We start from the raw sequence: 13,488 nt of genomic DNA, 5'->3' as shown, positions 1-13,488 counted from the left end.
TGCATGCACTTAATTTACCTGGTGGAGCTGCAGTCGTGACGTCGGGGTCAAACACTCAAAATAGACAACAAACTCATCTGCCGCCTCTATTTTGAAAGCCGTGATTATGAAGTGGCCAGATAATTACCCCCCCCCCCCTCCTCCTCGTCCTCCTCTTCTTCCTCCTGTCTTCTCAGGGACAATCATGACGTCGCCAGCTGACCAGACCCTCGAGGACCTCATGTACTGCGGTGACCTTGGAGACGAGCTGGAGGGGGCGGAGCTTGGCACCGGCCTGCCAGCAGAGGAGGACGGAGCGGCGGCTGCAGATCAGGTGACAAGTCAGGTCCAGTTTGTCCTGAGGAGAGAGGGAGCAGCTTCTCACTCCAGCATCACAAATAAATGGCACATGTTGTCACTTGTGAGCCTGTGTATTAACACCTGAATAAAACTTGTTTTTCATTGATCCCCGGCACGTTTTACAGGTAAACCTTGAAGAATGTTTCACAGGAAAGATGCTCTCACTTGTGAGGCTGGGCTGTTACAGTCTACAGTAAAGCAAGCCCTACCATAAACAGAGCCTGACCCTGCCACTCCAGAGACTGTTAGTGAAAGCAAATGAAATAATGGAAGCTGAAATGCAGTACAAAAAATGAATAAAAAAAAAATAGGCTTTACAAAAAAGGAAAATTGGGAGTTTTGCGAGTTTACAAAACTAAAGTTAGAGAGAAAATGTCTTTTGTTTTCTTTGTCAGTACATTTCACATGTAAGCCCACAGTACTCTGTCTTCCAGCTTTTTGCTGTGGCAGTGACATAAATGTGGCAAAAAATTACAAAAAAATACTTAAAACTAACGCTGAAACTAATAAAAACGCTAAAAGGTGAGTTGTACAGGTTAATCTAATGGGAATTGAAACCCTCATGCAATGCATTTTGTCCAATTATAATGCATTATTGAAACCAAATGTATGAAAACATGTAAAAAAGCAAATTATTGCACGTGTTGTGTTAAGATTCTTAACAGTCTCAAGCCACAACTTTCCACAACTGGTGTGCTCTGAGAAATATGTGACAAATATTTTTCAATTTATTTTTAATAAAGATATTATCCATGGAAGGAGAAGTGTGACATTCTGAAATCAGATAAAACTTCATTATTTTTGTTGTCTAATGAAATGCATCGGTAAGAAAACACTCAGCATCTGTCCTGCACCTTTCCCCCAGTGTGACAGAGATGGCTGATAAACAATAAATAAGTAAAACACTAAATGTATGAGTGTTCCAAGCCAAACTCCCTCACAGGAGCGCTAAACTCTGTGTGTGTGTTTGTCTCGTCTTTGCCGCAGACTCCGGCAGCTCTGTCCACCCACGAGCCCCTGATGTGCGCCGGCTGCGGCGAGCAGGTGTGCGACCGCTTCTTCCTATTGGCCGCTGGCCGGGTGTGGCACAGCGGCTGCCTCCGCTGCAGCCAATGCCACTGCGAGCTGCAGACACACCCCTCCCTCTTCTGGCGAGACGGGAACATCTACTGCCAGCAGGACTACTGCAGGTGGGTGGACATCAGTCTTACACTGCTACCATGTGCCTCAGGAATCCCCTTTAATAACCTCACAGCAAGCACCAAATTTACACAGTGGATCATGTGGATTTAAAATACACATCTTGGAATTTAAAAAAAAGGAGAATTAACTTGCGCCAGACCATCCTATACCTTCAGTTCCACCATCTAACTTCTCTTGTTTTTTAATCCCAAGACTTCTATTTCAAATCCACATGATCCTCTGTGTAAGTCAGACAGCTTCAGAGCTGCTGGAAGGTTTATTTTTGCACTTTAAGAAACGTAGGCTAACGACTCCTCCACCTGGACCTTTATCATGTGCAAGAAAGACAAAACTCCCCACAGAAACACAAAAACAAGAGAAAAGGGGACATGGTTGAAGCTCACCACTTAACAAATAAGCGGCGTGTGTGTTTTTGCTCCTGGTCAGGATGTTTGGCGTCGGTCAGTGTGCTCGCTGCTCCCGGCCAATCCCAGCCTCAGCTTTTGTCATGAGGTCGGGCGAGCTGACCTTTCACCCCCACTGCTTCTCCTGCCAGGTGAGCCATCTACAGTATCTGTCTGTCTATCTGTCTTTCTATTTATTTCACTGGTAAGCTTGTGATTCCACATAACTTTAATGACCAGATTATTTTTTTTGTGATTTGTTTGCAGGAGTGTGACATCAAATTGATGCCTGGCAACCTGTACTGCATGCAGGGCCCAAACCTCTACTGTCAATCACATTACTACGGCAACAGCGGCGTCCCACCCTCCCACGATCTCCACCAAACCAAACCACATCTGAAAGAAGGTGAGAGTGTGGGGTGGGGTGGGGTGTGTGTGTGTGTGTGTGTGTGTGTTTAATCATTAATAACAAAAAAATATATAATCAGTGTGTGTGCTGTCCAGCTCCATCTCCACTTACTGTTTGAAATCCTGAGGCCTGGACCATGAAACAGGATTGGTTGGTTGGGCTGCTAATTTGGGGTTTTAATCCAGATTATCCGGCAGACAGTGGAGGTGATTGTGAATGCTTGACCTGTTTACTGCAATTTACCCACATTATACATCGCCAATCCAAATGTATCAGACGCGGTGACGTCTCCCAACACAGGAGAGGGGGAGGAGTCTGTCAGCAGCCCGGAGCCACGATTGGACGACCGGGCGGCGGGCGGGCAGGTGCGCAGGCGGTCCAAGCGAATCAGGACGTGTTTCCGCAGCGAGCAGCTCAGGGCGCTGGAGTCGTATTTCGCCCAGAAGCACAATCCCGACGGCAAAGACTGGACCTGCCTGGCCCACAAGACCGGCCTGCCCAAGAGAGTCCTGCAGGTAAAACTGAGGAGGGACTTCAGATGTGACATGTAGCGTTTTGTCATTAATAAATCATCACCAGATTCATTTTGAGACATTAAACAAGTCACACCATCATGTATTATAAAGAATCTCCATAAACACTTCAGCTTTGGAGAGATTTGACCCTGTTCTAGTAGCTGTGTTTGTATAAATCACTTTGAAAAAGAGCTATAAAATGAATAACTGTTTTGACTCTGAATTACTTCACTATTTTCCCTTAACAAGCATCAAGTCAAATTCATTCTTGGGCAAAGTGTGAAATAAGTTACTTTACTGCAGACAAAGCACATGTACAAAAATCAGCATAATAAAATGCTGCTAAAAAAGAACAAATGATAAACAAGTACATAACAATTTACAGAATGCCAAAGTAATATTATATCGTTCACATGAAAGCTGCTATTGTGACAATCGAGAAAAGATTTTAAAAAATGAAAAAATGAAAAACAGATCAGGAATTTAAAAAAAAAAAAAAAAGAATTAACCCACCATAGTTGACAAATTGTCTTTTGTGTCCCTCTTTCTACTATTTTTTTTCCGTGATGCACTCACTCTCTCACACACACACCTGCATACACACACACTTCATCACCTATGATGCATTATTTATGCATACACGCACTTAAACACATATAACACATAAATGTACGCTTTTTGTTTTTTTTTTAATCACTTATTTGGTGTCGCATATGTGCACACACACACACACACACACACACACACACACACACACACACACACACACACACACACACACACACACACACACACACACTCTTCCAGGTGTGGTTCCAGAATGCGCGGGCCAAGCTGCGGCGTTCCCTCACCGCCGACGACTCTCAGGTCGGCTCGCCCGCCGCCGCCGCCCCAGGATGCAAAACTGCACCGTCCAAATCCCCACCCCCGACCTGCTCTCCCAACCAATCACAGGCCTTCCTCACCAGCACCATCGACCAGCTGCAGCTCTCCCTGCTGACCTCCCCGCTGGGCGACCTGCCCCAGGACCCTGCCGGCGACCAACCACAGGGGCTGAGAAGCTCCTCCTTCCTGCTGGACTACGACTCCCAGCCTGCACCTGGGTGTCCCTCTCCCCTGGAGGCCTACGGCGACTTCAGGGAGGCAGACGGAGGGGAGAGAAGCGGAAATCCCGGCTTTGATTTTAGGCCATATTACTGTTAGGCAGAATAATCATCCAGTCAGCAGAAGCCCGTCCAGCTCCCTCAGATCTGAGCGAACAGCAGGAGACCTGGAGCGAGCGAGATACAGATGAAAAGGAGCAGTGCCACTGGAAATCATGAGGGCAGTGCAGCCAATCCTCTGTGACAGTAAACTAAATACCTCTGGGTTGTGGACGGTTTAGTCTGTTGGGACAAAATGAATCATCTGAGGGTGTCACCTTAGCCTGCGGGACAACAGATCGACATCTTTCACCATTTACGGACAGTTTACACACCAAAGAACCAATCGATTCATCAAGAAAATAATCAACAAAATAATCTATAATGACAATAATCGTTAGTTGCAGCTCCATGTAGAGGCCTCAAATCCTCTCTGCGATGGTCTTCATGGTTATTATGCTAATGTATTAATTAATGTGGTTGTTAATATTGATATTAAAATGCTGCATGTAGCACCTTTAAAGCTCTTGTAGTCAGAGGATGAGAATGACAAGAGGTCAACGTTGAATTGGGAATAAATCTCATTGGCTCCCATTAATTCACTCCATCTAACACTGATCAGGTTCTTTCATAAGCTCAGTGATAACCTGCAGAACTTGGTGGCAAATGAATGAGGGACTTGTGTTTTTTTGACTAGAAAAATTGTTAGTGAGCTGTATTTGGACTGTTAAGAAATCCTCGAAACAGAGCCTTTGCTCTTTGTGAGTGTCTCCAGTGTGTGTTGTGTTGCTTGTTGTGCGCAGTGTGTAGCGTAGAGAATTGTCTTTCAGTAACTCAGCTGGTCGTGGAGAGACTGAAGTGGGTCGCCAAGTGGGGATTCGAGTTTTTAATCGCAGCAACCCAAACATAAGATCTGCAGGCTCATTAAATGCATTTTAAGAAGCAATTTAACATAATTAGCTCCCGTTTTCCCCTGTATTTTCTTAAAGATTTTAGTTTGCCAACACTCGACTAATAATTCATCACACCGACCAAACAGTAACACCTTGTCAGTCATCATTTATCACTCCACCTGTCCTGCAGATATTTAGCAAATAAAAAGTTTTCCACTTTCATGCTAAATGATATGAAATCATTGGATTTTGCTGCACATTTTGGTGTTAATCCACTGACGGCCCTAAACTGTAATCCCAATAAACTTATGCATTACAGAAAACACAAAGGTTGTTTTTTCTTTTCTTTTTTTATTACTTTACAGCCATGATTAAAAGTAAAAAAAAAAAAAAAAAAAAAAAAAAAAAAAAGCTCTGCAACAAGAGCAAAACCAGCAACAACAGAGAAAAAAACAAAACAAAACAGATAAACTAGAATGATTCAAAAAGGTAAAAAGAGAAAGAGGAGAAACATGAGAGAGCATGAGAGGGAGGATGGTGCTTTAATTATTTAATTATAATTCAGCCAAGTCTGTCTTCAGGGTAGATCTTATTTATTTTTTGTATGTCATCTCTAATTGTTAATTTTTCTCCATCTACAGTTTGTTGAAGCTCAGTGGTGTTTATTGTCCCCAGTAAAGTGATGCCCAGGTCATTTTCTGGTCTGAGATGTTATTTCTACTCAAATAAATTTCATAACAGCCTTTTCAACCTCCTCCCAATAAGGTGTTAAAAGTGGACTCTTTAAAAAATACAAGAATAATTTGCTTTTTGTTCTCCATATCCTCAACAAAACAAGTGGTCCCTCCTTGGGGGAGACATTTTCCATATTTGCACGGTGTATGTAGTGAAGTGGCTCATGCTGACTTTCCAAGCAAATTCCCTCCAATATTTGGGCTGTGATAACATGAGGAGCTTCTCCAGTCCTCTGCTGCTGCATTAACATCTGATTCTTTTGTTCTTGTTTGCTCCTTTGTGTTGTTTTTTCATGCCGAGCAACACAGTCACCAAGCTTCAACACTCTGAATGCTGCAGTCAGTCAGAAAATGAATTGCACAATAAATGAAAAGGGTCTTGTGTTGTTCAGGCTTGGTGTATGACGCGTGTTTGTTTGATGAAGCTGAAGTTTGAGCTGTTTGTCAGGGTTTCATGGCTGAGGATGATGGACAGAGGCGTGTTGAGGGCAGCAGAAACTCAAAAGCAACACACCGAGGTTTGGGCAAATGTGTTTTTTTCGGTGCAGAATGACGTCCTCGGGCGTTTAGTCAGTGATAAAATTCCATGAAACAAAACCTCTTGAATGGCATTCTTGCTGCAGTGTCTGTGTTTTCCCGGTGCGACGGCCTCCTTAATAACGACACCAGGAGCAAACGTTACTGTCCTCTCTCTTTCCGTGAGACTCTCTCTCCTCAAAAATCTTAATGAATTGGCTGCTTCCTCTGGCAGATTGCCTCCTCAATCAAGTGGCATGGTAATTGCGACACTCCGGCCTCGTCGGTGAAGTGGGCCTCGGTCTCCCAGCTGGAAGAATGTAATGAGCGCGGGTTCAACCCCACCTGTGCGTCACAGGGCCGAGGGACCAATGGCTGACGGCACCGGATCGGAGACTCTGCGGGGGTCACTGATGGGGTATTTAAAAAAAAAAATCAGAGGTGAGGAGAACTAAAGGAGACGTGGCAGGTTCACCCAACAGCAAGGTAAGCAGCGGCAAATCGGAAAAGTGACTCTGTTGTTTTTGATTTTGGTTGAAACGTTTGTAAGGAACAAGCTGGTCGTCTTTCATTTCTTGTTCTCATGTCTTTGACTTTGAGCTCTGACTCAACTGACTCTTGTGCATGTTTTTTATTTTATTTTATTGCACTTACAGTTTAAAAAATCTCCATTTTAGCAAGTCATTCAGTCTCATCTTCAGTGTTCAGACCTTGTTTTTTCTTCAAACAAGGTTAAAAAGGTTAAATCTGTTAAAACCAGGCAGAATAAGGCAGATCAACCTCTAGGATCAAGGAAATGACACTGGACTCAAGAAAATTCTGGAAACAGGTTGATTAGCGTTGGAAACAAGTGGGATTATCTCATCTCACTGGCAGATTATTATCTTTTTTTACTTTGTTGTAGGAAAAACTAAATTTTATGCCCGAAGATGAGACTAAATTATTTGTTGACACTGAGATTTGTTTTGTGCTGCAGCCCAGAGAGAAGCATGAAATCCTTCAATTAAAATGTAATTACTGAAAATTCTGAAAACAAGTTGATTAGTGCTGGAAACAAGTGGGATTATCTCACCCCACTGGCAGTTTTTTTTTTTTTTTTTTTACCTTGTTGGAAGAAAAAACAAGATTTTAAGACTCAATACGAGGCTGACATTTAAAGATGGATAGATTTTGCGGTGATCCCAGGGTTTACTGCAGGACTGAGCATCAGAATCTGATCTGGCACTCTAAATGCTCAGCAGCAAAAGTTGTTTATTTATTTATTATCTGTGTATTTATTGTGATGAGAAAAGCCTGACTGAATGCAAACTGCTTACTTGCTGGTGCTCAGTAAATCTGAAGGTCTTAGCTGCAGCCAAAGTTGGTGTCTGGTAGTAATTAAATTCCTTTTTTCTAAGTGTCGGCTAGAAGCATAAAACACTTTTTCTTGTAAACAAATTGCGGAAATTGACATTTCTGTTCTCTGTGCTGCAAAGTGCTGATTCCTCCACACTGAGCGCTGAGTTTAAAGTGTGTAACTTCTGCTGGAGTGACTCCCAGCCGCCTGTTACCAGCTGCTTTGTCTTTGTGTTGAGGAGATCCCGGAGGGCTTTGCTTTGTCAGCCTTTTTTTTTTATCCTTTCTATAAATGAGCGAGTGTTTCTGCTTTACTTTAATATTGTTATCCTTACTGGGAGGTCGAGGGCTGAAACAAGTCCGTTCATTGACAGACAATTAAACAAGAAGCCTGTATCCACCCATATTGTGTAACTCCACTGTCAGAAATAGCAGGAGTCTAATTCTGTCTCCCAAGGTACAATCTACACAAATGTCCCCCCTACAGGGCTAATTATCGGACCTCAAGGTGATCATGTGAACCTTTTTCACAGCCAAAAAGCTCTATACCAGGAGACAGCGTTTGTTTGGCCAAATACAATGAATGAATAAATAAAGTAATTGATAAACAATTAAAATATGGCATAAAAAAACATTCTATAGATTTGTGGATATTAGAAAGAGGAAATACAATTCTCCAGTCAATACTGAAGTGATAATACAGGAAGAAGACTGGTTTCTGTGGGGTACAAAGCAGAAGGAGACAAAAGCTACAGGTTAGATTCCCCTGTGAGCAGCCGCTGGACTCCTAAAGGTACAATAATGTGCTTTATTTCCTGAGAGTGTATGAGCAAAAGCCTTCAGCACGCTCAGGATCCTTTATTTTATCCTCTCCATTGTGCTAAGGGTGTTCAGTTGTTAATGCACTGTAGGGCTGTCGGCTGGACCAAAACATTTCATTCATATATTGCATTCCAAAAAATAAGAGATTTGAACATATTAGAATATTTATTCGGGGGAAAAAAAATCATTTTCAGGCGACTCCTGTTGTACATGCAACGTCCACAAGGGGCAGCAAGAAGGATAGTTCAATCCAACATTAGGCACATCAAGTGGCTTTGATAACATTAAACTTCTTTTTTTTTTTTTTTTTTTTTTTTTTTTTTGGCAAATCTTGTGACAAAATAATAACTCAGTTGTCTGACCCCTATTTTACATTACAAGTGCACTGACGGAAGACTATAATTAAATATTAAATGTATAATTAAATAAATAAATACCATGTTGTTTTGAAGCCGGTGCCTCGTCACGTATCTGTGCGTCGGCGGCTGAGTTTGCAGATGCGCCCGTTCCGAAGGACATATTTTCAGAGTTGGGTTACTGTAATCACATTACATTCGTCTGTAACACAGTGATGTAACGCGTTACCGTCCCTTAATTCAGTAATCACATTACAGATACAAATCAAACAATTGCTACTTGCGGTACCGGTACCAGTGCCTTGCGCCCTTCCATGCCTGATATTTTCACCTGTTCTTCACGTGACATGAATTATTTATTTCACTTACGGGGTAAAGGTGTGATTCTCCTCTCTGTCTGCGTGTGGATGGGTGCGCGACTGTGGTGTGATTAGAGCGGAGCCCCGCCCTCCTTCTCACAAGACAGCAGAGCGCATTCCCACCTGAAGGCCCTATACTGAAATTATATCAATTAGATTAATAACCAACCTCAACGTATTTAGTTTATTTGATAAAAACACGGTCTAGACGTTAAATTATTTCTGTTGTGATTTTAGGCGCTATTAGAATGAAAGGGGAAACACTGGTAACGTAAACCTTACATATGACCACATGTCAGCACAAATCCCCATCCTGACATGAAGGAGTTTCTCTTCAAAAAAAAGTCTAATGTGTCTTCATGGTTGTGCTGTAGTCGCCTGACCTCTGACCCCTCGCGGGTCCTCACCTCATTCTGGCTAGAGTTGGTTGACAAAACAGCAGAGCAGCCGACAACATTTGAGCGGTGGAGATGTAATAATAATAATAATACATTTTATTTATAAGCGCCTTTCCAAAACACTCAAGGACACTTTACAAAAGATGAAACAAGCAATAAAGCACAGGTAAAAAACTAACTAAAATACAATGGACAACAGTGCAATTACAGAGAGTATGCAGTTTTAAACAGATGAGTTTTGAGTCTAGATTTGAACAGAGGGAAAGAGTCGATGTATGATGTGAACATTACTGAGAAGAATGTGCCGGTAAAGTGCAAACTGTGGCCAGAAACAACTCTCAGCACCCGCTCTGCTGTCGGCTTTGTGCTATAACTTTATTAAAGAGCAGAAGAGTAACTCCTTCATGTCAGGATGGGGATTTGTGCTGATGTGGTCATATGTAAGGTTTAACGTTTTATTGTTAACTGGCAGTTACGGGACAGTGCTTCTCAGGCCATGTTGCAGAGTAATGCATTAGTAATGTAACAAGTGGTGTAACAAATTCTCTCCACAGGGAGTAACCGAGTAAAGCAATGCAGTACTTATTTAAAAGAGTAGGGTGTAACACATAACTTTTTTGAGTAACGACTCCAACGCTGCATATTTCACACACCACTTTCTACTTTGACTGTATTTCTCTTTCAACTGACCAGACACAAAAGTATCGGCAGACGGCACTTTTTAAATTTTCTGCAGTGACTTCAGTTTTCCCTGCATGTGGTTCCTCTGACCTTTAGGCTTTTTGCCCTGTGATGCTGAGCTGTGTTGGTCAGTGTTGTTACTGTCGCTTGTAGCGGCTGTGTGCAAATGGAGAAAAGAGCAGAGCACAAGTCAAGATTGTCACCTTATATCATTACACATTTCAATGTTAATTTAGTAATTTGAATGTAAATAATTTTTTCACATTCAAACAATATCAGAATATCAAATGTAATGTACTGAACTGTTTCTCTTTTCAGATGAGAGTGTCTTTGCAGCCGTGTGCCTCACAGCCTCTGCTCGCCCTCCTCTCCCTCACCCTCCTCGCCCCATGGAGCGTCACCTCGTACCCCCGCGTCCCCGCCCCCGTCGCCGCCGTCCTGCCCACGCTGGCCGGCCCCGACTGGGAGGCAGCTCTGCTCCAGCTGCACACCGCACTGGACGTCCCGCGGGAAATGGGCCACCTCGTCCATCCTGACCCACAGACGGCAGGGACTCAGGACCCCCAGCTGGTCCAGCCGGAGCCCAGCACAGAGGAGGAGGAGGAGGGGGAAGGGGAGAAGGCAGGCTGGGGACAAGAGGAACTGCTGAGGGCCCAGAGGGGGGACCTGATGACCCGGCCGCTGTCCCCCTTCCCAGGCAGCCACTCCCTGGAGAGCCTGCACTATCAGGAGGGAGGAGAGCAGGGCGAGGGGGGGAAGAGGAACGAGGCCCTGACCTCCATCGCTGGGGGGCTCCAAGCTTTCAGCCGGGAGAAAGGCGGATTCGGGTTTCGCTTCGGGAAGAGACGGATCGACGGGGCGTGGAGGGGCGGGTGCAGGGGCCGGGGGGAGGAGGAGGGGCGGCACTGATGGCACAGGGTTTCACAGAGGGAAGGGAAAGGGGAGCAGGAGCGAGAGAGGGCTAAATGACAAGGAGGTGATTTAGTTAGAGGCAGCATTCGATGAGAACGGCGTTGATACACTGATACAATGTTTGTTTGTTTTTTTCAGGCAACACAGATTAGCAACAGGCAGCACACGGAGGTTCAGTCCAAATCTCCTTAAAGGTGCACAATGCACACCTGCCGCTGATGTGAGGACTGTTTAGACTCAGCTGACAAACAGCGGAGCGGGTCAGCTTTTGGACATTAGTCTTGGTTATTCTGTGCTGTGTAGCTTTGTTATTGCTACTGTCCTTTTTTGTTGTTGTTGTTGTTTTTTCCTTTTCTTTATTTCAGTGTCATTGTTATGATTATTATTAGCATTATCTAAATGTTATTGGTAATATTTTTGTTAAAAACATTGATTTTAGGAACGCACTTTGTGATAGAAAGCAAATATAATCGATATATTTGCTAAACTGATACAGAGAAAAAGTGCAATAAAATGAATTTTTGAAGAAGTGACATAAATATGGAATGAGCATGTAATCTGTGATGAGAACCATGTAGACTCAATCATCCAATTATGTGCTGATCACGTTTTTTTTTTTTTTTTTTTTTTTTTTTTTCAACTGTTGGCTGAGTCTAAACAGTCCTCGCTTCAATAAACCAGAGGCAATTTTGCATCAAGCACTTTCAAGTGAGTCACGTGTGTTGCCTCGTGCATCACTTCCTGGCAGCACTGGGGATTTTTCTGCAGAGTGCAAAAGTTCACAGTTTAAAGTATTTTCATAAGAGACACAGGGGAAAAGAAAAGTCAGACAATATCACAGCGGACAGTGAGCAGAGCGCAGCGACACCACCACAGGAAGTGACAAACCACAAACACAATTCAGCAAGAAGGAAAACAAACTAACAGAAATACAAAGCATGTGTTTCTAAGTAGCTTCAGTTCAGTGTTGTAAGAAAAACAATGTGGAATTATGTGCCAGTCTTTTACATTTCTAGGGGGAATGTGTCATTGGGGATAAATAAAATATTGTAATGCCACCACCTGCTAACTCCAGCACACACACACACACTGTAATGCCACCACCTGCTAACCCCAGCACACACACACACACACACACACAAAATAATACACTGGAGGCATGGTCCAAAGGAAGAGCGAGACACTTTCTGGCAGATGAACGGAAATGCAAATGTGAATGTAAATGTTAAAGCATCTGTGTCAAATCCAAAGTCTACCAACATGTAATAAAATACATACAGTAGAAGTGGGCCTCTGTGGTTATTTGTGGTTATGAATGTTAGTGAGTCTGAGGTGACTCTTTAGACAAAACTGTGGCTCAGCTCCAGCATCAAATTCAGCCACTATGTGTGTTTGACCACATGTCAACCCAAACAAACAGGGAGATATCACATTGTCAGAATTCATACTGAAGCAGCTTTGGAAACATTCATCTGGGGAAACACTGAAATGGTTTTCAACATTCACTACAAAATTATCCATTTCTTTTTGCTCCTAACATCTGCGATTCAAACCGAACACACACATATTATTACCAAACATGTTCAGTGCTTTCTGCTTGAACTAACGGTTCCAGGGTCGAAGCGATCTGACCTCAACTTCTGACACTACGACCCTTGAAAGCCGGCGACATTATGTTCAACACAGGATTTGCAAGCAGATACCCACAAAAACATTTTTGCTCTCCAAGCTCTTGATGTGAGACTTCATTCCCACATTTTTAAACAAACATAAACAAGTTAATACATCAAAAATGTTCAGCTTTTCCTGTTGAATCTAATGATGCCTGGGTGGAAACAGCTGCAAAAATAGCTGACAGATTATTATTTTAAAGGGTATCTGACAATCAGTACATACCGTATGTTACATTACATCAACGCAATCCTTGTGTTTTGCATCCGCTGGTATTGTCATACAGTTTTCAGTTATGATTTGATGGATTTTGGGATATAAAATCTTTTTTTTTCATCTGCTGAGGTGCTACGTGCTGAAATAACTGTCCTCCATCCTGATGAAAACACATAAACGTGCAGGACTTCAGGGTCCTGGTTTGTGGGTTTGAAACAAGGTTTTTATGTCCAAATTTCACCAGAGTTGGAAAGACTAAAACACAAGTGATAGTGCTTTTACTGAGTTGCTACTGTGCAACATTGCTCAGAATTAGACGACTCTTTGGACTTGGCAGACAAAAAACAGGGACCCTCTATCAGTCAGTTTGCCTCAGCTATCAGATTTAATGCTTATCCTCTTCAGCTCGCTCTGTCAGCGGGTCGGTCCACAAAAATGTCCCCGCCTCTTGACAGCCACAGTTTTTGCCTCAGGAGGCTGAAGTTTGGCATGAAGGTAAAGTGTTTGTGTTCATACCAACTGGCAAAACGAGGCGTGGCAAAGGGAATGGCCTGTTGCAGAAAAGCTCATAACTTCCAAATGTATTCACAGACTTGTACAAGAT

The 13,488-nt window shown here is 43.1% G+C and overlaps 1 protein-coding gene and 1 long non-coding RNA gene across 5 annotated transcripts; one reads left to right on the top strand and one right to left on the bottom strand.

The window, feature by feature from the left end:
• Positions 1-217: 217 nt before the first annotated feature.
• On the top strand, positions 218-4,263 carry LOC115367384 (LIM/homeobox protein Lhx9-like). Its single transcript, XM_030063091.1, has 6 exons — positions 218-313; positions 1,327-1,529; positions 1,969-2,077; positions 2,193-2,349; positions 2,635-2,849; positions 3,657-4,263. Exons 1-6 carry the CDS (start codon positions 221-223, stop codon positions 4,050-4,052), a joined length of 1,173 nt encoding a protein of 390 aa, XP_029918951.1. The 5' UTR covers positions 218-220; the 3' UTR covers positions 4,053-4,263.
• Positions 3,980-9,113, bottom strand: LOC115367390 (uncharacterized). 4 transcript variants are annotated; one of them, XR_003928905.1, is made up of 4 exons: positions 9,017-9,113; positions 8,729-8,849; positions 4,212-4,275; positions 3,980-4,119 (listed from the first exon to the last, which is right to left on the bottom strand). It is a non-coding gene; the product is annotated as an uncharacterized LOC115367390 (long non-coding RNA). The 4 variants fall into 4 exon arrangements; XR_003928904.1 differs by having other exon boundaries at positions 8,729-8,828; positions 9,017-9,111; XR_003928907.1 differs by lacking the exon at positions 9,017-9,113 and adding an exon at positions 8,943-9,005.
• Positions 9,114-13,488: the final 4,375 nt, after the last annotated feature.

The sequence above is a fragment of the Myripristis murdjan genome, chromosome 11 (genome assembly GCF_902150065.1).
Source record: "Myripristis murdjan chromosome 11, fMyrMur1.1, whole genome shotgun sequence".
Taxonomy (NCBI): Eukaryota; Metazoa; Chordata; class Actinopteri; order Holocentriformes; family Holocentridae; genus Myripristis; species Myripristis murdjan.
The sequence above is the reverse complement of the archived record's forward strand: the minus strand, read 5'-3'. Positions and strand labels throughout refer to the sequence as shown.

Excerpts from the sequence above, each read along its gene's own strand:
- LOC115367384 (XM_030063091.1), top strand. The coding sequence starts at position 221 with ATGTACTGCGGTGACCTTGGAGACGAGCTGGAGGGGGCGGAGCTTGGC. Across the intron at positions 314-1,326 it reads GAGCGGCGGCTGCAGATCAG|ACTCCGGCAGCTCTGTCCAC; the intron begins GTGACAAGTCAG and ends TCTTTGCCGCAG. Across the intron at positions 2,078-2,192 it reads CCCACTGCTTCTCCTGCCAG|GAGTGTGACATCAAATTGAT; the intron begins GTGAGCCATCTA and ends ATTTGTTTGCAG.